This window comes from Cervus canadensis, chromosome 17 (genome assembly GCF_019320065.1).
Source record: "Cervus canadensis isolate Bull #8, Minnesota chromosome 17, ASM1932006v1, whole genome shotgun sequence".
Taxonomy (NCBI): Eukaryota; Metazoa; Chordata; class Mammalia; order Artiodactyla; family Cervidae; genus Cervus; species Cervus canadensis.
In genome coordinates this window covers 43191351-43217795 of record NC_057402.1, presented here as the reverse complement: position 1 = coordinate 43217795, position 26445 = coordinate 43191351, and the positions used below count along the sequence as shown (strand labels likewise).

At 47.8% G+C, this 26445-nt stretch overlaps 1 protein-coding gene across 2 annotated transcripts in view; it reads right to left on the bottom strand.

Moving 5' to 3' along the window:
• TM6SF1 (transmembrane 6 superfamily member 1) overlaps positions 1–26428 on the bottom strand; it is a 31134-nt gene extending 4706 nt beyond the window's left edge. For both annotated transcript variants that reach the window (XM_043434610.1, XM_043434611.1), the window contains exons 1-9: positions 26212–26428; positions 20407–20510; positions 17489–17586; positions 12563–12666; positions 10170–10252; positions 9426–9547; positions 7389–7493; positions 5552–5644; positions 5241–5360 (exon numbers count right to left, since the gene is read on the bottom strand). In XM_043434610.1, the coding sequence (XP_043290545.1) occupies positions 5241–5360; positions 5552–5644; positions 7389–7493; positions 9426–9547; positions 10170–10252; positions 12563–12666; positions 17489–17586; positions 20407–20510; positions 26212–26303 (921 nt within the window). In that variant the 5' untranslated portion in view covers positions 26304–26428. The remainder of the gene's footprint in view (positions 1–5240; positions 5361–5551; positions 5645–7388; positions 7494–9425; positions 9548–10169; positions 10253–12562; positions 12667–17488; positions 17587–20406; positions 20511–26211) is intronic.
• Positions 26429–26445: the final 17 nt, after the last annotated feature.

Below are 26445 nucleotides of genomic sequence, written 5' to 3'. Positions count from 1 at the left end.
GGCAATAAAGGCAAAAAAAAAAAAAGCTTAATTTTAATAGCTCTTGTTTTGTTACAGAGACAGCCTGGAAAGAATTTGAATAAAAATCCCAATCTTAGTTCCAGAAAAGAGAACTGAGTTTTGTGTATCCATGTAAAAATGTAGGCAAAAATGAATGTGAACGTGGTAACAACAGCCAGGCTGTTTGGCTGATACGGTATAAGTAGCTAATTGAGAACTGTGTTACTGTTTCTTAGGGTTTTCTGAACACCATAGTCTTGGGGTTAAGAACACTGAATCTGGAAACAGACTGAAAGTGTCAAATCCCAATTCCACCAGAAACCAGCAATGTGACCTTGTGTTAGGTATGTAACTACCTCTGGCTCCTCTCCTGAAAAGCAAGATAATAATGGAGCCCGCCTCATAGGATTGTTATACAGGTTCAATGGCTTGATCTCTTGTCAGGTGCTTAGGACAGTGCCAAGCACATGGAGTTCTTCCACAAACAGAAAACCCAGCTGAAACGCTTGTTCGTGAGCTGGCACCCTACTTGGTTGAAAACACAGGCGCATGTTTTTAGATTCCCTTGCTGATCTTTTGACAATGCCAAGACTGCATGTCTCCACCAAAGGTTAAGAAGCATGTAAAGACAATGAACCCAAACTGTAGTTTTAATACTAAATGAAGATGTTTAGAGGTGAATCAACATCAGAAGCAAATGATTAAAGTGAGATTTGTAATTAGTATACCAATTACTCGTGTTCTTTCTAAACCTTTAGTCTCAAATGTTTCTTAAAGGTTTCCATAAAGGAAAAAACTTGAAAGAATTTGCCTCCCAGTAGAGTCGACTCTGGACAACCAAGTTACCCACAGATAAGCCTCCAGACCCTTTTGTGAGACAGTACATGGCACCTGAATAGACGGGGGGCAAGGGAGTCTCAACCCAGTGGGAAGGGTCATGCGTTGCTTCTATGGCTGCGGCCTGCTTGCTGAATGGCTTGGCAGGCTCCCAGCCACACCCACTGTGAATATGTCCCACAGCTGCTTCCAGTTTCTCTGATGTTTAGGTAACTATACACAACACACAGAGCTACAGATTCACATATCTTCTGAGCAACACAAGGCATTTCTCAAAACTTTCACTGGGGATGCAACAAAGAGGCCCACACCTTTTGATGTGCCAGGCACTGCTCTACACCCTCTGCAGAGATTACCTCATGTAAGTAATCCTTGCAGCAACTCTATGAGGAAGGTACCATTACTTAACAAAAGGAAACAATCAAAGAGGTTCAGTGACAGATCGAGAACTAAACCAGTCTGCCTCCAGAGCTCACGTTCTTAACCATATTAACTACATCTTTTCAGTGCTATTTTAGAAGAAAAAAATTCTTCCACTGATAGAAATTGCAAATGAGTAGATCTAAGCAGCCTGTAATAAAGTTCATATGGGTTTCCAAAATATCTTAAAGGAAAACCCAAGCGAACTTTTTGGCCAACTCAATACTTTTAAAATTAGACTTGAAACTTTAATTTTACATGGAAAGAGACTTGGGTTATGAATAAGTCCCCAGTAGGATTCTTTGGTACCAAATGTGTCCTGGTTTTATTGTATTTTACTTTAGCTCTTGATTTATCTTCTGATTTCTGAAGGCAGCAGACTTGGCAGATTCCTAAATGGTTTGAAACGAGGGCTCTCATAACTATTAGCCATGTCTTCTGTTGACTTGTACTGACCTAGAAGCTTTTCAAAGATTTTTTTCTTAAGTCGCAGGTTCTTGGGAGTTCACTAGATCTTTCGGTAAAAGCAGATTTTTATAAATTCAGTGGGATCATGAATCCATAAAGCTTCTAAATCGGGAGTGGTAGTTTTTGCAAGCTAGGGGTGCCAGTCAAGCAAGCCTATGGAGAGTGCTTCTATGAAGATTGTCAAATATCCTCTCACAATGAGAATTCATTTCATAAACAAGTATTTGCCAAGCAGAAAACAAATGACACGATGGTAATTCAGCATTCTCACTGTCTGCACTGACTTATTGCAGTGTGATTTCTAGGTCTTCCTGAGGCTAAATAGGTAGCTGTTACAGCCCAGCTAGGAGCTATGGGTATGTCAGACACATGATTCTTGGGTTACCCCTGTTCTGCTGGTTGGGAGAAACATCCTTCTGACACCTATAGGATCCAGTTCACAGCCTCAGGCTACCTTTACAAATCCGTTGGTGAGGGATGAGCCCAAAGATTTCTGCAAGGCCTGGTGTATGGCTGAAACCACCACTGCCGCCGCTGTTTGCTCTGCTCTCCACACTACCTTTCCCAGGACTTCTGCTAGAGTCATGGGCTTCCCTGGTGGCTCAGTCAGTAAAGAATATGCCTGCAAGGCAGGAGACCTGGGTTCGATCCCTGGGTCGGGAAGATCCCCTGGAGAAGGGAATGGCAACCCACTCTAGTATTCTTTCCTGGGAAATCCATGGACAGAGGAACCTGGTGGGCTACAGTCCATGGGCTCACAATGAGTCGGACACAACTTGGTGACTAAACCACCACCACCACGTGCTAAGAGTCCCAGGTGCCTATCTGCCAGTTCAGCCTAGCTAGCAGGTACAGTGTGGGGGTGGTCTTAACTGTTACAGGTTGAAGCACCTGTTCACCCCAAGCTCTGTCCATCCTAAGCCTCCTGACTGCTGACCCCATGCATGACTAAGGCCTTGGTCAAGAGCTTCCTGCCTAGTTCTCTGGTTGTCTCCTGAGACCTGACCAGGCCCAGGACTTGGCCTCACTCCTACCAGCCTCCTGGCTGGTGACACTCTGTTCCTGCATCAGAGCCTGCATCAGACCAGGGGACACAGCATGCAGAGAAAGCCAGCCCGGGCAGGCAAAGCACACGGGCAGTGAGGAGATGCTGCACCCTGAACAATCTAATCAAGGGACCGGTAAGAGCTGCGGGAGGCCCTCAGCACCCTCTGGCTGCTGCACACTCCCGCATTTAAAGGCTTCCTCAGTCTTTTCAAATCTAATCAGCCCGCAAAGCCCAGAGCTCAGGTGTCACTGCCTTTCACCCCCAGCAGGTCCTCTGCCTCGTCCATGCCATGTACAAAGCCCTACTCTATGCTGTAGGACACTGGAGCTTAATTCAGTAAGAGGAGAGGGACAGCACAGTGGGGAAGAATATGGGCTCTGGGGCCACATGGGATTCTGAAATCCTCTTCTGCCACTTAGTAATGTTGTGACCTTAGGCAAGTAACAACTAGCCTGAGTTCTACCTGCTTATCTTTAAGTGAGGCTTTAAAAAAAAAAAAAAAACTTGCCAAGACGATGCTCTGTGTTCACACAGTTTCTTCCTCTGAGGCACACAGGAAGACCACATTTATCAGCTTCCTTTGCAGCTGGGTCCATGCCAGGCCTGCCTTGAAAACATCCTATGTGATCTTTGCACAGCATAAATAAAACTTGAGTAGTTGCTCCTCCAGCAGAGCACACAGCCTGCCTTTGCACAAGTAGGTGAGTAGAACACTTAGCGTGGCTTGCCTTGCTCATGAAGCAAGGTAATGAGAGCCCAGACTACAAGGGAGCTGTTAAAAAAAAAAAAAAGTGGCAGATTTGCGGAGTTTCATTCTTAACCAAATGGTTAAGACTCTGTGGGCACAGGTTTGATCCCTGATTGGGGAACTAAGACCCCACATGCTGCATGGCCAAAAGAAAAAAAGTGGTGGGTTTGAGAATTACCTGAGTGGGAACTAACCAGACCTAGTAATGGGCTACAGATAGAGGATGAGGGAGTGGGAAGTGTAAAGAATTACTCCAAGTGTTTAACCTGAGCTGCTAGATGCCACAAAGGACTATTTACAGAGATGGGAGAAGTGGAAGAAAAGTGGTGGGCAGGATCAGGAGTCCTATCTTAGACATAAATCTGAGATGTCAGAGACTCAAGAATTAAATACAGGAGTCGAAACAGTCTGAGCTAAAGATAGAAATTTGAAAGCCATCACTTTATAGTGGGTATTAAAAGATATGGAAATAAAGACCCAAAAACCAAGGCCTGAGAAAGAGAAATTCAGAGGTCTGCAAGGAGGGCAAATACTAGTTCTCTTTCCTTGTGTCCTCCAAGGAAAGGACAGGAACCATGACTGTGGCTACTGCATCAACCTATTTAAGCTCTAATTCTGTAATTAAGAAGCACCTCTAATTGGAAAGATTGAGCCCAACGTATGAACCTATAAATGCCATTACCATTTGTAAATTCCAGTGTGTCTTTTTGCCAGCAGAATTATTATACCATGGATATCATTAACCGTATATGCTGAGAGCTTCCAGATAAACCTCATTATTAGGCCTGCTTGACAAGAGCAAGACAAAGATAATGATTCTAAAAGATTAGTTCATCTGGGGTGTTTTTATTTATGCATTCATGCCAAGTTTCTTCAGTAATGACCAACTCTGCAACCCAATGGACTGTAGCCCGCCAGGCTCCTCTGTCCGTGGGACTCTCCAGGCAAAGAATACTGGAGTGGGTTGTCATGCCCTCCTCCAGGGGATATTCCCAATCCAGAGATCAAACCAGCATCTCCTATACCTCCTGCACTGGCAGGCAGGTTCCTTACCACTAGCGCCACCTAGGAAGCCCGTTTTTTTAATTTATAGTAGGAAAAAAATTTTCTTCCTTGTTTCTAACATCAGTTGGTTTAATAGGTTATCTTATAAAACTATGCTTTGTATGATGCTTCCATCAATAATTTCACTTCCAGTTGCATGAAGTGAGTGTTCACTGAACACCACTCTAGGCCAGAGGCCTGGCTGAGTAGCAGAAGGGAGAAATGGAATGACAGGCCTGTTTTCCAGGAGCTGAACTTTGTTAAAAACCAGTTTCCCTGGTCCTGGGTAGGATAAGACAGTGGACTTCCGAAACCTTAAATTCAGACAGACATCTTAAAGATAACAGCTCTCAATTCTCTCTCAGTAACTGTGCTGCTCAGACACTGTGAAACAGCAGTAGAAAATGGCAGTGCTACTCGCAGGGTAGGTGACCTTGAACAAATCATTTAATCCTGCTTGCTCAGTTTCCTCATCTGTATGACTGGATGGCGCACCTACCAGATAGTTAATTTTGAGATTTAAATAATGCAGAAATGTCTTCTAAAGAACTGTCAAGCAAAGGGGACGACATATCTAATAACTATTTCCTTCTCTAACACACAGTGCAGAGGTATTTCTTTTTAGATGCCCAACAATGACAGCCAAATCTCCAGTAAACAGCATATTCTCAGTACCTGAGCTAGACCTCCAGCATGTATCAGGGTTATATCGGGCATCCAGAAGCATCCGGGAACCACCAAGCCATAAAGCGCGATCACAAAGTAAGGGACGGAATAGAACAGATACGCCAGCATCTGCACAGAACAGAGAAATAATGCCATCAGTAAATGGCAGTTAACCTAGCCTGATGAAAAGCACACATACACACAAAATTAACATTTTCTGCTGAGAAAATGTTAACTCCTCTTTCCTACATGATATCACATTTTCCTATTCTTAAAGAAAATTAGTTTTAGAAAAACCTTAGGCTGTACAACCACCTGACCTGGATTTTAGGATAAGCAGCAGGATCCTTTAGGTACGGCTCCTGAAATTGTGTATATAATCGGCAGAGCTCAGCTGGGCAATCCAAGGCAATCTAAGAACAAAAATGAGTTCATTATAAGAGACAGTCACATCTGGTCCTTAGGTTTGCTGATAAGGCTAAATGTGCCAAGTTTAGTCACAAGCTGCTTTCTATCTAACAAAAGCTACTTCAGAAGCTCATCAGTAAAACGGAGAGAAAATAAATATTCTACAGTTTAAAGAGATCAAGTAGAGGATAACAGTGGAGAAGGAAATGGAGACTAATTCTCTGTACCTGGGGATCTTTCTCGGGTTCAGTTTAAACGTCTAGGTTTGGCTAACCAAAGCACAGCTTGCTTTAAATGATCAGCTTCCCTTTTCCCAGAAATAACTAGCTAGCCAGTCCCTACAGGAAGAATAGTACATTTCTACACCAGACATTGTAACTATGCTGAGTCCCCTCTAACTCACCTCCCTGAGGCACCACTCCTGGTGTCCTTAGCCATAAATGTTGTCCCACCTAAGTAACACATGTGAACATGTCAGTGGCGGAGTTGGTTAAAATGGATCCCACCCTTAAAGCCCCATCTTTACCCAGGTTTTTCTCATATGCACAGGGGCATGGAGATGGCTGTGCAAGAAAACAGTTGCAGCTCATTTTTATGGTTGCTGTTTTTCTTCTTTGGACTTGAGGAATTACAGCAGCCAACCAGGAGTGGCATCAGTGCTCTGGTCTGAGCAAAGCCTCTGCACTGCTTTCTCCTTTACATCCTTTCCCCAGGCCACTCCTGCCAGCTGACTCTGTTCCAGGAAGTTTTTGACGATCCACAGAGGGAGACAGCTCTGAGGACTACTCACCCTGACCTACCTGTCATACAGGTCCCTGACAGCCCAAGGACCCCAAAACAATGAATCAGCTGCATCAGTTTACATTTACCATTCTGCCCCCCAACTGCCGTGCAATGCCAGCAGGCTTAGAACAGTATTTGTCATTGCAGCTGAATATAATTAACCATATAATTCTGGCTGCTCAAATGTATTGCTACTGAGGATAAACCATGAAACTGGGATACTCTGAAGGGCCCTTGATCAAGAAAAACACAGCAGTCACTTACTGAGTACTTTTTAGGTATAAGGCCCTCTGCAAGTGTCTGATGTGCCTTATCATTTAATCTTCAAACAATACTCAAAGGTAGGTACCCTTATTTTATACAGGAAGAAACTGAGGATCAAAGAGGTTAAGTGATGTTTCTGAGACTATACAGCTAGGAAACAGCCAGGAGTCTGACAGCTTACTCCGATACCCTGTCCTCAATCCCATCTCCCTGCTCCTGAGAACACATGAACGCTCTGTGCCAGCTTGATTAGAGTCTTAAGTCACCACCCTTAACAAAGAGATTTCAATCAGAAACATCAAACAAATGAAAAGAATGAGAGGAATGGCTAATTTTTCAGGAGTCTTAAAAAGATTTAATTGATGAAGAGCTTGATCTGAGGACCTCAAGAAGATGTCATGAAACAGCCCAGAAGGGACCACCCTTTGGGAGGAGAGGTTTGGGGTGAGGGTAGGAGGTAGAGGTCCAGGCCTCTAGGCTCTAATTTGTTGTTCAGTTGCTCAGTCGTGTCTGACTTTTTTGCAACCCCATGGACTGTAGCCCTCCAGGCTCCTCTGTCAATGGGATTTCCCAGGCAAGAATACTGGACTAGGTTGTCATTTTCTTCTCCACTAGGCTCTAATAGGAAGTATGTTTTGTTAGTGCCATGGAAAATCTGATTAAAAAATTTTTTTTTATGTTATTGTGGTCCCTTATGCTTACCAAGCCTCTAAACACGCAAAATCCAGTCGCCAGAAGGAGACACAAAACCAACATTAAATCAAAAGGTCTTCTCAGCAGGTCTTTTGCTTGGACCTCTTGAATGACCTAAAATAGAGTTGGTAACTGATGAGCTGCCAAAGAATAATCTGAGATCTACTGAAACAAAGATACCGTGGTAAGAGAATTTCCAAGATTCAAAACCACTAACAAGGTAATTTAGGAAAATAATTCCTCTCCCCAAGTCTCAGTTCCTCATCAGTGAAATGAGGAGATTGGGCCTAGTGATCTTGAAGGGCCCTTCAGGTTCTGTGAGGCCATATTTTTTTAAATAGCATTTTTATGATCTTAAGTGTAAAATATACTCATCTTTAAAATAAACCAGTAACCTGTCATACTACTATTAACACTTGTTGTATTTTCCAGTCATAAATACATAGTTTTATATGTATATATAATACTACATGTGTTAAGTATAATATATAATCTACATTTATTTTTTCACAAAGTTAGGACTTAATGTATAAACAACTTTGCATTTGTTTTTTTGCCTTTCACTACCTATGAGTACTTAACCACATTGTTAAAAGTTCTTTTAAAACTTACTGCCACATGGTAGTGCCATTGTTGGATATTTAGGCATCTTCACTGTTTATACTTAATGCAATGATGAGCAACTTTGTACATAAATCTTTGACAGAATCTCTGATGATTTTCTTAGGATACAGCCCTCAAAATAGAACTACTAAGGTTAAAAAGTTAAATTTGTTAACGTTGATAACACTGCCAAGTGGCTCTGCAGAGTGATTCTGAATTTGTGTTTGTATCAGCACTGTATGACTGCCTATTTCTCCCTGGCCATCACTGTGTTTTAACATTTTTTTTAAAAATTAATAGTTTGTGTGTCTTATAACATGAACAGTACAGATATGCTAGCCTGGAGCCATCAGAGTCAGTGAAGCAAGGAGGAAGGCTATGGTTTGTTGTTTAGTCACTAAGTCGTGTCTGACTCTTTGTGACCCCGTGGACTGTAGCCCACCAGGCTCCTCTGTCCACGTGATTCTCCAGGCAAGAATACTGGAGTGGGTTGCCATTTCCTCCAGGGAATTTTCCCGACCCAAGAATCAAACCTACATCTCCTACATTGTAACCAGGTTCTTTGCCACCGAGCCACTGGGGAAGCCCTTAAGGACATGGTTACTGTCTGCTTGTTTTTTTAACAACCACCTCGTCTTCAAAGGGTATAAGGGGGCACCAGTTATCAACGTGCCAAGCGGAGTTTACATAGCATGTGTCCAAACATTCACAAATGAAATGTTTGTAAATTAAAATGTATTTTAATGAATTCTATTGTAAGTCTTTTTATAAAATGAAGAATCATGTTCTGCTTATCTCTAGTAACTCATATTTTCATGTATCAATTTTACTTAAGGATCTAATATCTATGAAAGGAAGAGAAACTTAGAAAGATGTCACTAGCTTAGAACTGAAGACCTTAACAGAGTACCTGCCGGGCCAGTATTGTTTCACCCTGACCACCTTGGCTGTGACTGGAAGGGAGGTATCTCAGAAGATGTCCTGCAGCCAGTCTCCATGTGCCTGGATCTCCTGGTAATCAGACCCTCTGACTATGTGCTACTTGGAACAGCAGTGTCTTTCCAGCCTCCCTCTGGGGCAGTAGTGCATAGACAGCTCTGAAAGAGGTGCCCAGGTGCTCAAACTCCAGGCCATTAGCACCCCCAGATAAACCTCATACACTGGGCAATAGTGCGGAATCTAATGGGAAGAGCCAGTGTAACCTGTGGCACCAGAAGTTCCAAAAAGCATGGCCTAGCCAATCAAAGCAGATCTAATCACACAGAAGCAGACCATCTGGCCGCCATAATAAGGTGTGAACCACTGCTGCAGAATCAACACAGTCACGCTGACCGACTGCCCCAAAGGCTACAGTCCCTGGAGGCCTGGTCCAGTCCAATAGCTGGTGGATACAAGTGACCTCTGAGGTTGAGAACAGGTTTACATTTAAATTAATAAAATCACCTTTGAGGGATAATTATAATTTTCTGATGGCTGATTATAGATTCTGAAACCAGCCCAGACAGGAAGACAAGTATATGGTATGCTTAAGAAAAAGGCAGGGCAAATACGTGTTCCATACTTCCCTATTTAAAAGAAAGAAAGAAAAAGTCAAAAGTTTACCAAAACTATATCCACATACAAGTAACATGTAGGATCCCTCCCCATCTCATCTAAAATCCTAATATGGACCAGACAGTATTTTTAATGAAACCAGAAGCATAGGTCAGTTTAAAACTGTTACATATTTATTAACAGGTATGCCTTATTTACAGTACTTTAAAAGTAGACTTAATATAATATCCTGGTTTCTGGCACACATAAATAACTTTTATATCAGCTTTCAAGAATCTTAATTTTCAAGTATATTATCATGTGCCCACCGTGTGTCGAGTTATATATAGTACAAAGAGATGTAAGAAATATCTTCATACTGAATGTAGTGACAAACCCAATATTTACCCCACTAGATCTTTCTAGAAGTCATGAGTCACTGATATTAGTCTAGTTGTTCAGTGTACACTTTTGAAAATTGCTCAACAGCATTTCTTAAAAGGAAAGTTGGAAGGGAAAAGAAGTAACTGCAAAACAGCTCTTTGGTAAACTTGGAATTTCTTGGTTCTATCACAACCAAAATAGCTTCCCTATTTAAAAATTATTCCCATTGTTTCAGAAAAGGAAAGTGAATTTTAAGATAAAGTTTCTTACCTACAATGTTTCCTGGCACAAAAACAACAATGCTCATAATAATAGATCCGACCCAATATAGGCCAATGGTTCTATAACTTTCCCTGTAACGAAAAAAATCCTGACTTAGCACACTTGTTTTAGAATACTATTAGTATAAGATGCTCCACAATTGATCACTGTTATAACTAGTAAAGTACGTGAATCGAAAATGTACTGAATCAAGAGTAATAAATCCAGTACAAGGAACCCTGGTGATTGATCAAATTGCATTTCCCTATGTGATGAGCTATAGAATCCTCTTTGTGTCCTTTTGCATAGGAAATTATGCTTGCTACACTAATCTTCTGTTCAACCACACTATGGTAATCACTTTCAAAGGAGGCCTGCATTTCACTATTATTTATGAAACTCACAGCATGAAAGGGAAAAGAAGGTTCAAAGAAGAAAATTGGATCCATTTTTAAAATCATTGTAAGTATGAGTAGTAGGATGCTAATAAATGGACTTTCCCAGGTATCACAGAATTTCAAAGTCCCAAAGATAAATACAGTAAGTGATACATAACCCATGTTCGGAAGGAGCTGCTAGACACATACCTCTAATCTTAATAGGTGATGTTGACAAAAAGTTTTTGCAACCGATAACTGACAACCCAAGATGGTTAGATCGCATCACTGACTCAATAGACATGAGGTTGAGCAAACTCCGGGAGATGGTGAAGGCCAAGGAAGCCTGGTGTGCTGCAGTCTGTAGTGTCACAGAGTCGGACAGGACTTAGTGACTGAATAACAAGTGACAACCCACCTCCATAAGGGACTCAGAGAAATTCAAAAAGGGATTCTCTGCCGGGAAAGAGAAGTGAAGAATACTGTGTGCTTTCTGCCCTGCCCTACCTGCCAAGCCCAATGTATCAGATCCCAGGAGGCTCACTCACGGTGACTGGGACTGTCAGCAGGGGGCAAATCAGAATCTTCTTCCCCAAGAGGACCACAGAAATGCTGGCCCACACCTGGCAGGAGGCAGAGCCTGAGCATTCTCAGAAACACTTGCTGTGTTCCCTGGAGCTTGGGAACATTCATGAAGAGAAGGGCGAGAGCCTAGAAAAGTCCAGAAATTAGCTGGGACTGTCTTGGAGTGGACAAATGGGGGCTGGGGAGGGGCACAGGACAGTTGGTCAAGCTGAATTTCAACCTTGTGAGGAGCTAGAATGTGAGACTTTAACCTGGAGCCAAAGGGAGGCCTGGGAAGGTAGGTGGACTTGAGACATCTTTAAAGGACTCTACCCCAAGGGTATGGCTTCTGGGTTATAGGGGTTCCAGCAGAAATAAGCTGTGGGTGTACCCCATGGGCAGAAGAGTTGCACAATTTCAGTCCACAAGAGCATTGCTCATGTCAGGAATCAGGGTAGTGCAGAGGCACCTATGGTGCATGCGTGTGTTAAGTCACTTCAGTTGTGTCCAACTCTTTGCAACCCTATGGACTGTACCCCGCCAGGCTCCTCTGTCCATGAGATTTCCCAGGCAAGAATACTGGAGTGGGTTGCCATGCCCTCCTCTAGGGGATCTTCCCAACCCAGGGATCGAACCCATGTCTCTTATATCTCCTGCATTGGCAGGTGGGTTCTTCACCACTAGTGCCACCTGGGAAGGGGTTCCTATGGCAGGGGTCTCCAAAGACCCCACACATGCGCCCCACAAGGCAGAGCCAGCATACCACCTGGCTCCCAATACCCAGAAAATAGCACTGGTCATGTAAGACTCTGCTCCTTTTCCCTTAATTCCACGTATACACACATGCTCCCAGAGGAGTGAGCTGAGAAGTAATAAAAGGACTGACCGTGTACCCCAGCAGACTGCTCAGTCTCAGGGTTAAACCTGAGCTGGAGGGAAAGAGAGAGCTCTGAACTGAAAGGAGTCTGAAGTTTTGAATTACAATGGGCTTTTATTCCTGGAAACACAACATTAAGGGGTCTGCTGGAGCTGTCCGTCGGGGCAAAAAAAGTGTTAGTCACTCAGTCATATCCAACTCCTTGCAACCCCACGGACTGTAGCCTACCAGGCTCCTCTGTCCATGGAATTTCCCAGGCAAGAATACTGGAGTGGGAAGCCATTCCCTCCTCCAGGGGATCTTCCAGACCCAAGGATCGAACCTGGGTCTCCTGCATTGCAGGTAAATCCTTTACCATTTGAGCGACCAGGGAAGCCAGAGGGGCAGTCCAAAGTCATATGTTCAAAAGGGAGTAAATGCTGCAAAAATGCTGTAAATGCATGTCTCACTTGGGTCCACAGAGCCTGTACCCATGTCCATGTGCCCCTCTCTATGTATCTGCCTCTGTACATCCGTGTTCCTTACACACTCGCCTGTCAGTTGCTAAGGTGACCCAGGCACACCCACCAGGTAAGCTGACTTACTCCCAGGCTATGGCTGCCACCATCACCAGATACATCAGATAATGAGCAGAGCCGTCCCAGTAGCAGATCATATGTCCATAGGCCGTGTTCAGATACGGTTCACCCTGAGGAGAGCATAAGAAGTCCACTGTAAATAAAACTCAAACATTTCAGAGCAAAATACCAGACCAGTATTGCATGTAAAATAAAACAGCAGAACTAACATGTTCGTTTGCTGAAGTGAAACTATTCAGAATCCAAGACAATTACAAAATTGGTAGGAACATGAAAATAAACATGTTTTATATACATATATATGTATACAAATATACAGGACAGGAAAGCCTGGCAGGCTACAGTCCATTGAGTCACAAAGAGTTAGACATGACTTAGCGACTGAACAACAGCAATGAAAATATACATGTACCCTGGAGCCGCCGAAACTAGGGTCTGCCACAGCAGGTGGAATGAGTCCGTGCCTGTCCCATGCTAGGTCTACACAGGTGTATTGTTGTTGTTCAGTCACTAAGTCGTGTCTGACTCTTTGTGACCCCATGGACTGTAGCCTACCAGGCTCCTCCGTCCATGGGGTTCTCCAGGCAAGGATACTGGAGTGGGTAGCCATCCCCATCTCTAGGAGATGTTCTTGACCCAGCGATCAAACCCACATCTCCTGCACTGACAGGTGGATTCTCTACTGCCATCTGGGAAGCCCACATAGGTGTGTACAGTGATGCAAAACAGATGGTATCTCAAGCAATCCTGCCCTTGTGGCAAACTCACTGAGGCCAAGTCCAGTCTGTGACTAAAGGTGTTTATCTCTGGCCAGGCAGGGTGGCCAGGGGAGACCCTGCTGACCAGAGTCACTTGACTGACCTTCAGAATTCATGCTGACCCAGAGGCCTGCTGGGCTGCATGTAAGGAAGGCAGGGCTTTCCCCCCGCTGCTATCCCCTATGCAGGCATGGACAGGCTTCACACCCTGCCCCTCATTCAACCTTCCGAGCAGCACCATGGGATAGATACAAGTGACTCCATTTTACAGATGAGCAAACAGAAGTTCCAAGAGGTTACCTGACCTGCCTAAGGTCACACAGCTAATTCCTAGCAGAAACTGTACTACCAAGAAGAGCTGTGGGCTTCCCAGGTGCCTCACTGGTAAAGAATCCACCTGCCAATGCAGGAGACACAGGTTAGATCCCTGGGTCAGGAAGATTTCCTGGAGAAGGGAATGAAAATCCACTTTAGCAGTCTTGCCTGGAGAATTTCATGGACAGAGGAACCTGGTGGGCTATAGTCCATGGGAGTCACAAAAGAGTTGGATATGACTGGGCAACTAAACAACAAAAAGAAGAAGAGAGATACCTCCAAGAAATTTTTAGTTTTATAAACAGATTATATGATGAGCCATGAACACATTTCCTTGTCCCAGGTGCTTTACGTTCAGGCCACTGCTAGAAAGTCACTGCCGAACCTGCCTGGGTGTTAGTGTCATTCTGGCTCCTCCCCTCTCTCCTGTCTTCCCTTCTCCCATACCTGTGCTCTCCTGCCTTGTTTCAGATGTCTTCCTAAGATGCCTGAAGACCTTTCCACAACAAGGAAGAGTGCAGATCAACCAGCCTGTCAATCAGCCAGCCAAGCAGGGGTTTTTCTGCACTTCCTTGGGGCAAGGACTGCCTGTCATCTTGCCTCCCACATCAAATCACGTGAGCATCACGGGGCAGGGGGGTGGGGTTGTGGGGAGGGAGGAAACAACATATAAGTCAGGCTTTAATACTCATGCCCAGCCCACATCTTTTCTCTCTGACGTACTTTGACTGAATAATACCATCCAAGGTCATGTTGTTTTTGGGGGGTTTTTTTGGCCATCCCATGTCACAAGTAGGATCTTAGTTCCCCTACCAGGGATGGAACCTGGGCCCCTGGCAGTGAAAGCATGGAGTCTTAGCCATAGGACCGCCAGGGAAGTCCACTCAAGTTCATGTTTTTCATCATGCATGCCTACACATCTGGTTCTCTGAGCCGTGCTGGCCTCACCCGGTGGCTTGCTGAGCATCTTCCACTGGATGGCTCCAGGGACCCTTCAAGCCCATCTCACCTCCTTTAACTCATCAGCTTGTCCCCTCAGCCAAGCCCCACTTGGCCTATGTTCATGGAGACACCACTCAGCTTGCCCAGCTCAGAACCACAGGGTCGTTTTCACTCCTCCTTCTCTTACACAGTCTGCTGGCAGGTCCCATTGATCCGTCTCTATGATGTCAACCCCAGGCAATCCTCCCTCTCGTCACAGCCTCATTCGAGCCCTCGGCACCCCTCACTAGACCTTTCCTACATGGTTGTCCCACCTCTCTCCTCTCCTGCCGATTCACCACACCCCTGCCCTAGCTCTGGACATGTCATTCTTCACCTCAGAAACCTCCCAAAGCTGGTGGCAACTGCAAGACAAGCCCTACCTCCTCTTCTCTGGCAGCCACGTCCCCCAGCCTGGCCCTGCACCCCTCCCACAGTTGCACCTCAACCCCTCTCCTCATCCCCCTTTTACCACCCTCACCAGCTCAAACTCCAGGCCCTCTTGGCAGCTACCTCCTTCCTAAACCCTCCTCGCTGTGAGCTCTGTGGCCCTGAATTCCCTGGGTATTTCTGCCTCTTTTTTAAATATATGTATTCTTTTTTTTTTTTTTTATTGTTGGCCGCACTGGGTCTTTGTTGCTGCAGATGGGGTTTCTCTAGTTGCAGAGAACGGGGGCTACTCTCCAGTTGCGGTGCACAGGCTTCTCTTTGTGGTGGCGTCTCTTGTTGTGGAGCACAGGTTCTAGGGCATGCAGGCTCAGCAGTTTGGGCACAAGGACTCAGCAGTTACACCCTGCAGGCTCTAGAGCATGGGCTCCGTAGTGGCACATGGGCTTAATTGCCCCACAGCATGTGAAATCTTCCCGGACCAGGGATCAAACCTGCATCCCCTGCATTGGTAGTCAGATTCTTGACCACTGGACTACCTGGGAAGCCCTCCTTCTGTGTTTGTGCCTGTCCTCTCCCAGGCCACTTCAGAGGCTCCTGATCTTCTGGCCAAGGTCTCCAAAGTTCCACCCTCAGCCCTCCTCTCTCTACCTTCTCCTCTCTTCTCAGAACTTCAGGTGCCAACTGTCCTGAGATGGTCCCTACATCTCTTCCCCGAGCTCAACACCTGCAGAGCCTTGCCCGCTAGGCCACCTGCCAGGATGTCCCATACCCATCTGAAACTCCTCACATCCCCAGATGAACTCAGCATCATCCCTGCCTGGCAGTGGGGAGCCCCGTGCTGTTTCTCATCTCGAAGCCTCTGCCCACACTGTCTCTTCTCCTTGGAGTCCCTCCACCCCCAAGTCTATCTGGAAAACGTGTGTCATCCACTGCCATTGCCATTTTTAAAAAAGACTAGGGCAGGGCTTCCCTGGTGGCTCAGTAGTGAAGAAAAAAAAAAAAACACAATAAGCTGCCTGCCAACGCAGGAGACACGGGTTCCATGCCTGGTCTGGGAAGATCCCGCATGCCAAGGGACAGCTAAGCCCGTGCGCCACAACTACTGAGCCTGTGCTCTAGAGCCCAGGAGCTGCAACAGCTGAGCCCTAGAGCCCATGCTCCACAACAAGAGAAGACCCCGCAATGAGACGCCCAGGCGCTGCCACAACTAGAGAGTAGCCCCGGTTCTCTGCAACTAGAGAAAAGCCTGTGCAGCAAAGAAGACCCAGCACAACCAAACTTAAATTAAAAAAAAATTTTTTTAAGCTAGGGCAGCATCACAGAGGGCCCCCTTTAAGTGCTCCCAGAGTCAGGATGGTATCTTAGCCCTTATTTTCCCCATTGCCCCCAGCTCATCCCTGAGACCTACTCATTCCAGCCACTCAAATTCTCTGAAGTTCATCCCTCCTCTCTACCGTTCATGCTTGGCCTCCATCTGGGTCACCTTCATGTCCTCACTGGCCCTGCAGGACACCTCCTGGCTGGTGTCCTAGCTCACAGCACTGACCCTTCCCTTCAAAGCCATCCTTCTCTGAGCTGACTGCATTGTCCCCTGACTCAACATCTTCCCTCACACGAGGGACAAAACCCAAACTCCCTTGGCTTGCACTCAAGGCTCCCCATTACCTGAAACATGAATGATGACTACACTGCTCCTTATTTCCTATGTGACCTTGAGTATATTACTTAACCTCTCTGGGGCTAGATTCATCACACCATCAAATAAGGAAAGAGGACCAGCTCTGTCAAGTGCCAGGTAGATTGATAATGCTGTGATGAGGAGCAGAGCACGTATTCATCATCACAATCAAATGGCTTTATTAACTGACTCCGTGTTTGGCAGTTTACACATTTAAGACTGACTGACTTGGGCTTTCTTAAGGAGTAATGCATTGATAACAACAGATACACAGATACTGACTTCATTTAAAGACCTCTGCTGCTGCTCCTACTAAGTCACTTCAGTCCTGTCCGACTCTTTGCAACCTCATGGAGCCCACCAGGCTCCTCTGTCCATGGGATTCTCCAAGTAAGAATACTGGATTGGGTTGCCATTTACTCTGCCAGGGGATCTTCCCCACCCAGGCATTGAACCCTCGTCTTTTACATCTTCTGCATTGGCAGCTGGGTTCTTTACCACCAGCGCCACCTGAGAAGCCTTAAAGTACCCCCACTTATTTTAAACACAAGTAGAGGAGGAAGGTGGTGAGTCAGGTGTGAAGATAGAGTTGTAAGACCCAACACTGAGGAGAGCTGCCTCCCATGATCTAATCCTAACTTTTCACTTCACTTTCCACATAACTGAGTGTTCTGCATCCACAGCAGTCAATGAAATAGCACGGGTCGTGCCTTCTTACATGACACGAAAGGATTTCCAGCTAGAGCAATACTGTTGGAGTCGCCGACCCTTCGGTTCCCATGGTGCGTGTGGTGCTAAGCGCCCCTGTACCTCTCTCAGGTAATGCGTCATGAACCCGTCGATGATCCCATCTTGCTCCAGTCCTATGATGAGGTTTACGACGCTGGTAAATCCGAACACCGCGTACACTAGAGCAGAGAAAGCAACAGTTCAGAAAGCCGCAGCTCAGGGGGCAAAGCCTAAGAGCTTGGCGTCTACCAGTTATGATTTCTTTTTTACTTTTAATTTTATTTATTCAGCTGTGCTAGGTCTTAGCTGAGGCATGTGGGATTCTAGTTCCCCAGCCAGAGATTGAATCCCGGGACCCCTGAAGTGGGAGTGTGGAGTGTTAGCCACTGGACCACTGGGGAAGTCCCCAGTAATGATTTCTTGTCATGTTTTCCAGAAGACTCTATAGATGCCGTCAACAAGGACTCACAGAACGTACCTCCCATGCACACAGCTGGAGCCGCCCACCAGTGTCATGACCTGCAAGAGGACACCCACTCGGAGGAGCACATGACAAGGTCTCAGGGGATTCTAGCAGGCTGCCCGACTCCCCTCCTCCACTTCCTGCACGTGGCTGCCAAGGCACATCTGCGTTCCAGCTGGGCGGCAGGAACGAAACCATTCCCCTGTGGCCCAGGAAGCACAGAGGTGACCACTGACTCAAAAGAGATCTTTCACATCAATGGTTACCAGGTGGCCCGACTCACAGTGTATCCAGCGTGCTTGCCTTACCCCACACTGGAGATCCTACAGACAAACAGTGGCTGATGTGAAAGTAACGGTTGTTTTAGGAAGGAAATCTAGTGATTTTTAGAAAACTGGATATGAGGTGGAACCATTGAATATTAAAGAGGAAAAGCCACAGCATCTTAGAGAATCTCACTAAGGCTGTGAGAAGCTCCTCAGTGGGCTGAAAACTACCAGCAACAACTACCAGCTAAGGAATAATACTTTTTAAACAGTGAGTGATAAAATTTAGCATGTGGCAGTTTGTCAATAAAGCTCTCTGTTCAAATCATAACAAATCAGCATCAAACTGTGTGTTGGGCATGGATGGTAAAAAAATTTGGTGGTGGGACTTCCCTGGTGGCCCAGTGTTTAAAAAATACTTTTTAAACAGTGAGTGATCAAATTTAGCATGTGGCAGTTTGTCAATAAAGCTCTCTGTTCAAATCATAACAAATCAGCATCAAACTGTGTGTTGGGCATGGATGGCAAAAAAATTTGGTGGTGGGACTTCCCTGGTGGCCCAGTGGTTAAGACTCTGTGCTCCCAATGCAGGAGCCATGGGTTCCATCTCTGGTCGGGTAACTAAGATCCCGCACGCTGCATGGCACACCCCAAAAGAAAGAAATTAAAAAAAAATTTGATGGTGAATATAAAAACAGCTGTGAAACAAGAAAATGCCCAGGAAGGCAGGCAAGGTTAACTCACAGAGCAGGAAAGCTGGCCTTGCCCCAAGTCTGCAACCAGGAGTGCAGTGTCTACATTTTCCCCAGGCAGAGTGGGAGGCCCTCACGTGCCCTGCCTCCCCATGCCTCTGTGCAGGCCTTTGGTCCAGATCTCACGGACACTGATGAGCCATTACGTGATCAGCCATTGTGTGTCTCCCAGAAGAGGAAGCCTTCAGCAACTGATCATTCGGCTGTTCTACCGACAATCGCTGATGCCAACAGCAGTGTCAGGCTCTGGGTCACCAATGACAAGGACAGTCCATGCCCTCTAGTCGGGGCTGCATGGACTGATACGAGGACAGAGGGCTGAGAGAGAGGAGGGCATTCAGCCCTGAGGACCCTGGAGAAACATGAGTGCCACTGAGCGAGGGCTCCACAGAGCCTGGAGGAAGGGGAAGGAAGCCGGCGGCAGGAGGCCAGTCTGCAAATGTGGGCAGAGGCCAGACCAGCGGCAGGGAGACTGGAGGCAGAAAGAGGACATGGATTCAGACAGGCCCAGCTCATCGACTGACTGGCTATCAGCGCTTAGGTAAGTTTCATTTCTCTAAGCTTCAGAGTTTTTTATATGCAAACTGGGAGAAATCTGGGGCATCAGTGCTGTCTCACTGGCTGTAACCTTGACCCCATTTCTCAGCGCCTCTGGACCAGATTCTTCATGTGTGCAGAGAGGATATTGTTGTGAAAGAAAGAAAGTGAAAGTGTTAGTCGCTCAGTGTCTGACTCTTTGTGATCTCATGGATTGTATCTGCCAGGCTCCTCTGTTCATGGAATTCTCCAGGCCAGCATACTGGAGTAGGTAGCCATTCCTTTCTCCAGGGGATCTTCCCGATCTAGGGATCAAACCCAGGTCTCCTGCACTGCAGGCAGATTCTTTACCATATGAGCCACTAGGAAAGCCCTGTTTGTTGTGAGGATTAACTAAAATGATACTGCTAATGTGCTCAGAGTCATATTAGGCACACCACAGGTGCTCAATCAGTGGTGTTTTCATTTATTTAAGATACACGTGTATTTGCCAGGCAGTGGTTCAAGTACTTTATAAATAGTATCTTATTTAATGTTTGTACCAACCCTCCACAGCAAGTACTATTATTTTCCTCATTGTAAAAATATGCATACTGAGGCACCGGACCGCTAAGCTCAAAGCCAAATGGAAGGGGCTGCAAATAGCTGGCTGAAGGCCGAAAGCCAGGAAGGAGATGGTACAAGATCCGAGGTCAGAGGTCAGAGCATGGCTCAGGTCAGAGGTCACAGCATGACTCAGGGCAGAGGCAAGGAACAGAGGGGTGTCCTGCCTGGGTCCCAGCTGGGACAGGGTGGGGTGCACTGCTAGCGAGAGTCCTTCGCTTAGAAGGAAGCAGGGCTGCATCTTATGGAAATACTCTCGCACTTCGTATCACCTTACCAGTTGGCTCAGAGTATTCACAGCCACAATGGAAAACAGACAGAGGCTCACATGCTGTGCTCTGAGGTGCACACAAAGGGCCCCCTCCCATGGAGACATACCATAGAACAGTGGGTCCCGAGGGGGTTTTCTTTTGACCAGGACACGAGCCAGCAGGGCCACCAGGAGCAGGACTACGGCAGCAGCCCCCACAATTGTCCAGGAACTGCAATGACCAGAACAGGGAGGTGGTCACTTATCAATATAAACACACGGGTGCATGGAATTTCCTGGCTAGTGAATGCATTCTCTCCCAGTGCAGTCTCTGCCTACAGCCCAGGCACTGTGGCATTCATGAAGTTTGTCTACAGAACTTGGGCCCCTCTGGGCCACCCCGTGACTTTCAGGGACCAGGACCAGAGCTATCAGGTCCTCACTCTCTGGTCATCCCGCCCACCTGGGCGAATGACGTGTCTGAGTGCCCTCTACCACTGTCCGTCTGCCATTGTCCACCTGCTCCTCCAAACCCTGTGCCTGATGTCTGACAGGCCTAACCACTGAATCTGCCTCCTTCCATAGGGCTGGCTGGAAACCCTCACACTGAGCTCCAGGGAGCATGCAGGAGTCACAACTACATCACCTTCTAAGGAAGAAGGGCCCCAGGCTGTGTGTATAATCAAAGGGACCAGAGGACCAGGCCAACCCAAGGAGAGAAGAGCTGGGGCTGGGCCCAAGGCCTGAATGAAGCCAGCCCCCCAACACCCAGGAAGCCAAGGTGAGCTAGTCTGGGCATAGCCCTGGACTTCCTCCTAGGAAAAGGCATGGCCCAAGGGGACAGGGAACGAACAAATCCGCTCCTTGGCAGGACAGAACAAGGGTACAGGCTTGCTGGAGTGAGCGGTCGAGGGACCGGGAGGCTGGTACCTACTCTGCCCCTGCCTGTGGGCCTTAGGAAAGTCATGTCATTGCATCATCTGTTTTTTAGTTAATTAAGACATATTGAGGGACTTTCTTGGTGGTTCAGTGGTTGGGACTTCGCTTTCCAATGCAAGGAGTGTGGGTTCAATCCCTGATTGGGGAGCTAAGATTCCCACATGCCTAGAGGCCAAACAATCAAAACATAAAACAGAAGCAATATTGTAACAAATTCAATAAAGTCTTTTTAAATGGTCCACATCAAAAAATCTTTAAAAGAAAACATATTAAGGAAAACTGCATTGCACACCCCTATAGGCCAGTCACTGTGGATGAAATAGAGAGACCCCTGTCTACACAGGAGGACCTATCTCAGTGGGCTAAGCTCTCTCACCCAGAGGTCACCTCCAGTCCTAAGAGGTATTTTCTCTCTCATACCTCCTGACAAGGCATCCATTTCTAGACGAAGCACTGCCCAATCCATTCCCAGGGCCTGCTTACACTAGGGCCCCCTCGGTGATCCTCAAGAGCTGCTCTAGCACCACCCCTTAGCCAAGACCCTTCCACACCATCACAGAGGATGTCTGGATAACCTTTGCTATATGTCCCCAGGACTTCTGGAAAATACCCTTCACAACCCACCAACACCTACTAATAGCTGAGGGAAAAACTCATGCTGAAGTTCACTCCACACTCTACAGTTGGATTGGGTGCAGGCAGGGGTCAGAAATCTGCTCCTAATGTCAGAGAGGGAGTGATCCATCTATATGCAGGTAGACGAACCCCAAGGAGAGTGGCCCCAGGTCCAGGAAAACTGTATCCCATGCACCTGGCCCTAGGCCCACTTAAGAGTTGAGGAGTGGTTTCTGGGGATCAGCAGCACCCAGGCTTTCAAATGCTACCCCAGACCTACATATTCAGAATACTTCAGGTGTGGGGTATGGGAATAGGTTAATTTTTTCAAGACACCTGGGTGAGTATGCACAGAAAGTCTGCCTGGGGACCTCTTAAGATTTTCAGGAACTGATGGATGAGTGAGGGAGGGAAGGAAAGGGAGAGCAAGAAAGGAAGGAGAAATGGATGGATGATGGATGAATGGATGTTTGGATGGATAAACGGGTAGACAGATGGATGCATGGATGACATGATGGACAGTGGATGAATGGACAGATGAATGGATGGATGATGAATGATGGATGGATGAATGGATGTTTGGATAGATAGATGGATGGTTGACAGATCATTGATGGTGGATGAATGGATGGATGACGGATGGTTAGATATGGATAGTGGATGATGAATGAATGGATTGTGGATGGATGGATGGTGAATGATGGATGGATGGGTAGAGGAATGAATGGATGTTTGGATGGACAGATGCATGCATGACAGATGATTGGTGGTGGATGGTGGACGAATGGATAGATGAATGGATAGATGAAGAATGATAGATGAATGGATGACAGATGGATGGTTAGATAATGGATAGTGGATAGTGAATGCATGAATTGTGGGTAGATGAATAGAAGGATGCATGGTGAATGGAGGACATAGTTCTATGATAAAAATGAAGATGACCATGTCGGTGTCCAGGTAAGAGACTGAAATAGGAGGTTTCTAGTGCCACACATCAGTGGATGCTCCAGGCTCTTCCTGTAGGTTGAGCCAAAGGAGGAGACGATGAAAGAGAGAACTAATATGAGTCAGGAACACACTGCTGGGCAGAAGCATCCTGTGAACAGAGAAGAGGTTAAGGTGCTGTGTAGGCTGAAGGGTCAGGAAGATCCCCTGGAAAAGGGAATGGCTACCCATTCCAGTATTCTTGCCTGAAGAATTCCTTGGACAGAGGCCCTGGCAGGCTACAGTCCATGGGGTCACAAAGAGTCAGACACTACTAAAGCAACTTAGCACACATGCACACACGCATGTGTAGGCTGACAGAAGTTTTCATCACAGCCTGACTCTGGCAGAGGCCAGGAGACAACTCCCATCCCTGTTGCCATCAAGGACCCGGCTCACAGCCAGCACCATCGCACAGCTGGTGCTCTTCTGGACTAGAAAGCAGTATAAACTGCTTCATGGTGTCTGCTCCCACTCTCCACCTCTAGGGGAGGAGCAAAGGATGAAGAGTAACTGGGGCAACAGAGCATCTGCATCTCCCAGTGACAGCCAAGTGCAGGACCTGCTCAGAACGGGGAGAAATGGGTCCAGCAGGGACCCAGAGGTGGGGGAGGGGTAAGGGCTGCCACTAATATGAGGGTGGAAAAGCTGTTAGTCTTGTAATGTGTGTGTTTGGGGATGAGGCTGGGGAGCAGGGGGAGAGTTTCTGATGCCCTTACATGAACAGATGGCTGCTGAAAGGGATCATGTGTGGGTGAGTATGAGTTGTGTATGTATGTGTGTGTCTATGAGATACAGAGAGAGAACTCAATTCTTTTCCTGGTGCCTCGACTTAAGTGGCTTTTTCTGTTCTTCAGGCTTTTGTAAAAGGTCTGGTGGGAAGGAAGCTTCAGCTAATTCAACTAATACAAACTGAATGGGATGCCTGCTAGGCACAAGCCCCCTACCACCCCTACCCCCGCAGACTGGGCAGGACAATGCTAAGGGGAGCCATGGCCTGAGAAGGTAAATTCTGACCACAGAGAAGTAACTCTTGTGGGAAAAGCACAACCCAACAGGGGCTCAGAGGAGGGAGAGACAGAGGGAACAGAGACTCCCCTGCTTGGGGGGTAGTCTGGAAGAGGCAGAGGTGGCATTTTACTCCAGTTTATAAAGTCCAGGTGTAGCTTCAACCATCAGCGACAGGAAGGAAGACGTCCCAGTCCCAGTGAACAGTATGAGCAGCGGCAAGGAGGTGGGGGATTAAGGAGTGTCCGGGACACAGAACCAGGTGGCGCTAGTGGTAAAGAACCCGCCTGCCAATGCAATGAGACTCGGTTTGATGTCTGGGTCAGGAAGATCACCTGGAGGAGGGCACAACAATCCTCTGCAGTATTCTTGCCTGGAATATCCCATGGACAGAGGACCCTGGCGGGCTACAGTCCGTAGCGTCTCAAAGAGTCAGACACGACTGAAGGGACTTAGTGCAGGGGCACAGAACAGTCCAGTGCGGCTAAAGCACCAGCACGGCTGACTGGGCCGGGCTGGAGGGCTGAGGCAGATACGCACAGGGCAGAGCGAAGGGAAACTCCCTGGGAGGCTCTGTGAGAGAGGGCCAGTACTGCCAGTGGGGTGGGGGGGCAGGAAGGAGGAAACAGATGCTAGCCCAGCCTCAGGACTGATGGGGAAGGAGACCGTGGGAGGGTGGGACGGGAGGAGTGGAGGAAGAAGAGGGAGGAGTCAAAGGCTACTGGGATTTTAATCTGCAGGAGGACAGGAAGAATGGCTGGAACCAGTTTTTCAGAACCCCCACAGGGCTCAGCAATGTGCTCAAGGACACACAGCAGCACATAGTTCAGGATGTGCTCAATAAACGCAATCACCGCCTTCCCAGGAGCTGAGATCAAAATCTCAGAGTCATCCTCAGATCCTCCCCATGCCACATGATCCTTCCATAAGCTGCGTGACCCTCCCTCCCAAAGATCCCCTCCCCAAGCCATGTCCCTCTCCCTATACTGCTCCCTGGTCCCCTACCTGGAAGGCTCTGTCCCTAGATCTTCCTGGGGCCATCTTCTGAAGCTCATGTCACCTCCTCCAAGAAGGCTTCCCTGGTCCCCAGTCCCCCCATCACTCTCTCAAATCGCCCCATTTTATGTGTTGATTCCTGTCTCAACAACACACCTCCCAGATCTCTTGTGGTTTCTTCATAGCTATTTCCCCAGCACCTGGAACTGTGCCAAGCATAGTGTCTCCTCAATAAATTGTTGAGCTGCCCATAATGCCATTTCAGGAGGGCAGAGGCCCCCATGCACTGTATTCACAGATCTGTGACATTCCCTGCCCAGAGATGCTTCTTCCAGGAGTCGTGCCCCAAGACTGGGTCAGACCAAAGGCAGTCACTCCCCATGCCTAGAGAGCACCCCCCTCCATAGATGAGCGCACTCTGGATAAGGCCCTCAGCCCCGGAACCAGTGAGGAGGAAGTCACCGCCCCGTGAGCAGACACTTCTCCGCAGCTTGAAGGTCTGGAGAGGGGGTGCAGGATACACACTGATGCAATTTCCTTAGCACCAACGGCTGTGGGAAACAGCGCAGGTTACTTCCTCCTCTCGGCTGACAGCAGGAACATCGGCAGGCTCAGAAGCCTGGCGCCTTTCCCGCCGCTGGAGCAGGCCGGCCGCTGCCGGCTACTTGGCCAGAGAGCCCTCACAAGAGAGAGACAGGGCTTTGAACCAAGTCCATCTGCGGCCTCCTTCAGCCCCACCCATTTCTCTAGCATGGAACTGGCCTGCCGCTCACCCGGCTCCCTGTCCTATACTCCACGGGCGCCCTTACTGCATCCTGACAATAGGATGCAAATACAGGCCATTTGACAGACCGGAAAACTGAGGCCAGGCCTAGTGCCAAGGCCAGGCCTAGAACCCAGGCCTTTGCCTGTTCATTCCGCGCTATTTCTGCTAGTCATTCACAACAGTTTCTAAAATTAATACGAAATGAGAAGTATGTGTGTGTCCATACATGGAAACGTTCCTGTGAAATGAGAAAGGAACAAGTCGCGGCCGGGCTCCTAGCTGTTGGTGTGTGGACCGCCCCACCCCTGTCCCTGGGCACTTCAAGGGCAGGGGCATTGCCTTAATGACCCCCGTAACCCTGGACACCTGGCTGAGATTCCAGAACCGCGATACCTGGAACGACACCCAGCACTCGGCCCCAGAACTGCGCCCGAGTGTCAAAGATGCCAGCCCAAGCGAGGACCCCGGCCCGCGGGACTCCAGGCGCCTCCCCTCCTCCGGCTGGCCGCGGGGAGCCCTGGCGGCCGGCGAGCCTCTGCCCTGCCTGGCGGTTCAACCCCCTCCGAAAAGTTGCTGGGGCGCCCGCCGCGCCGACCCCCGCCGCTTGCGCGCGCCCACTCACTCGTGTTGGGCAGCCAGGTGGTTGAAGACATAGGTGACTGGGATGGCCGAGAGGGACAGCACGAAGACCCCCGTGGCCGCCGAGGCACTCATCGCCGCTGCCGCGCCGCTCGCCCTTCACCGCATCCCGCGCGGGCGCCCCGCCCCAGCTTCCGGCTGCGCCCGCGCCCCTCGCGGGTGCCCTTCCAGGCGCCCCGCGCCGCGCCGCGCCCGCCCCGCCCGCGCGCCCCCCGTG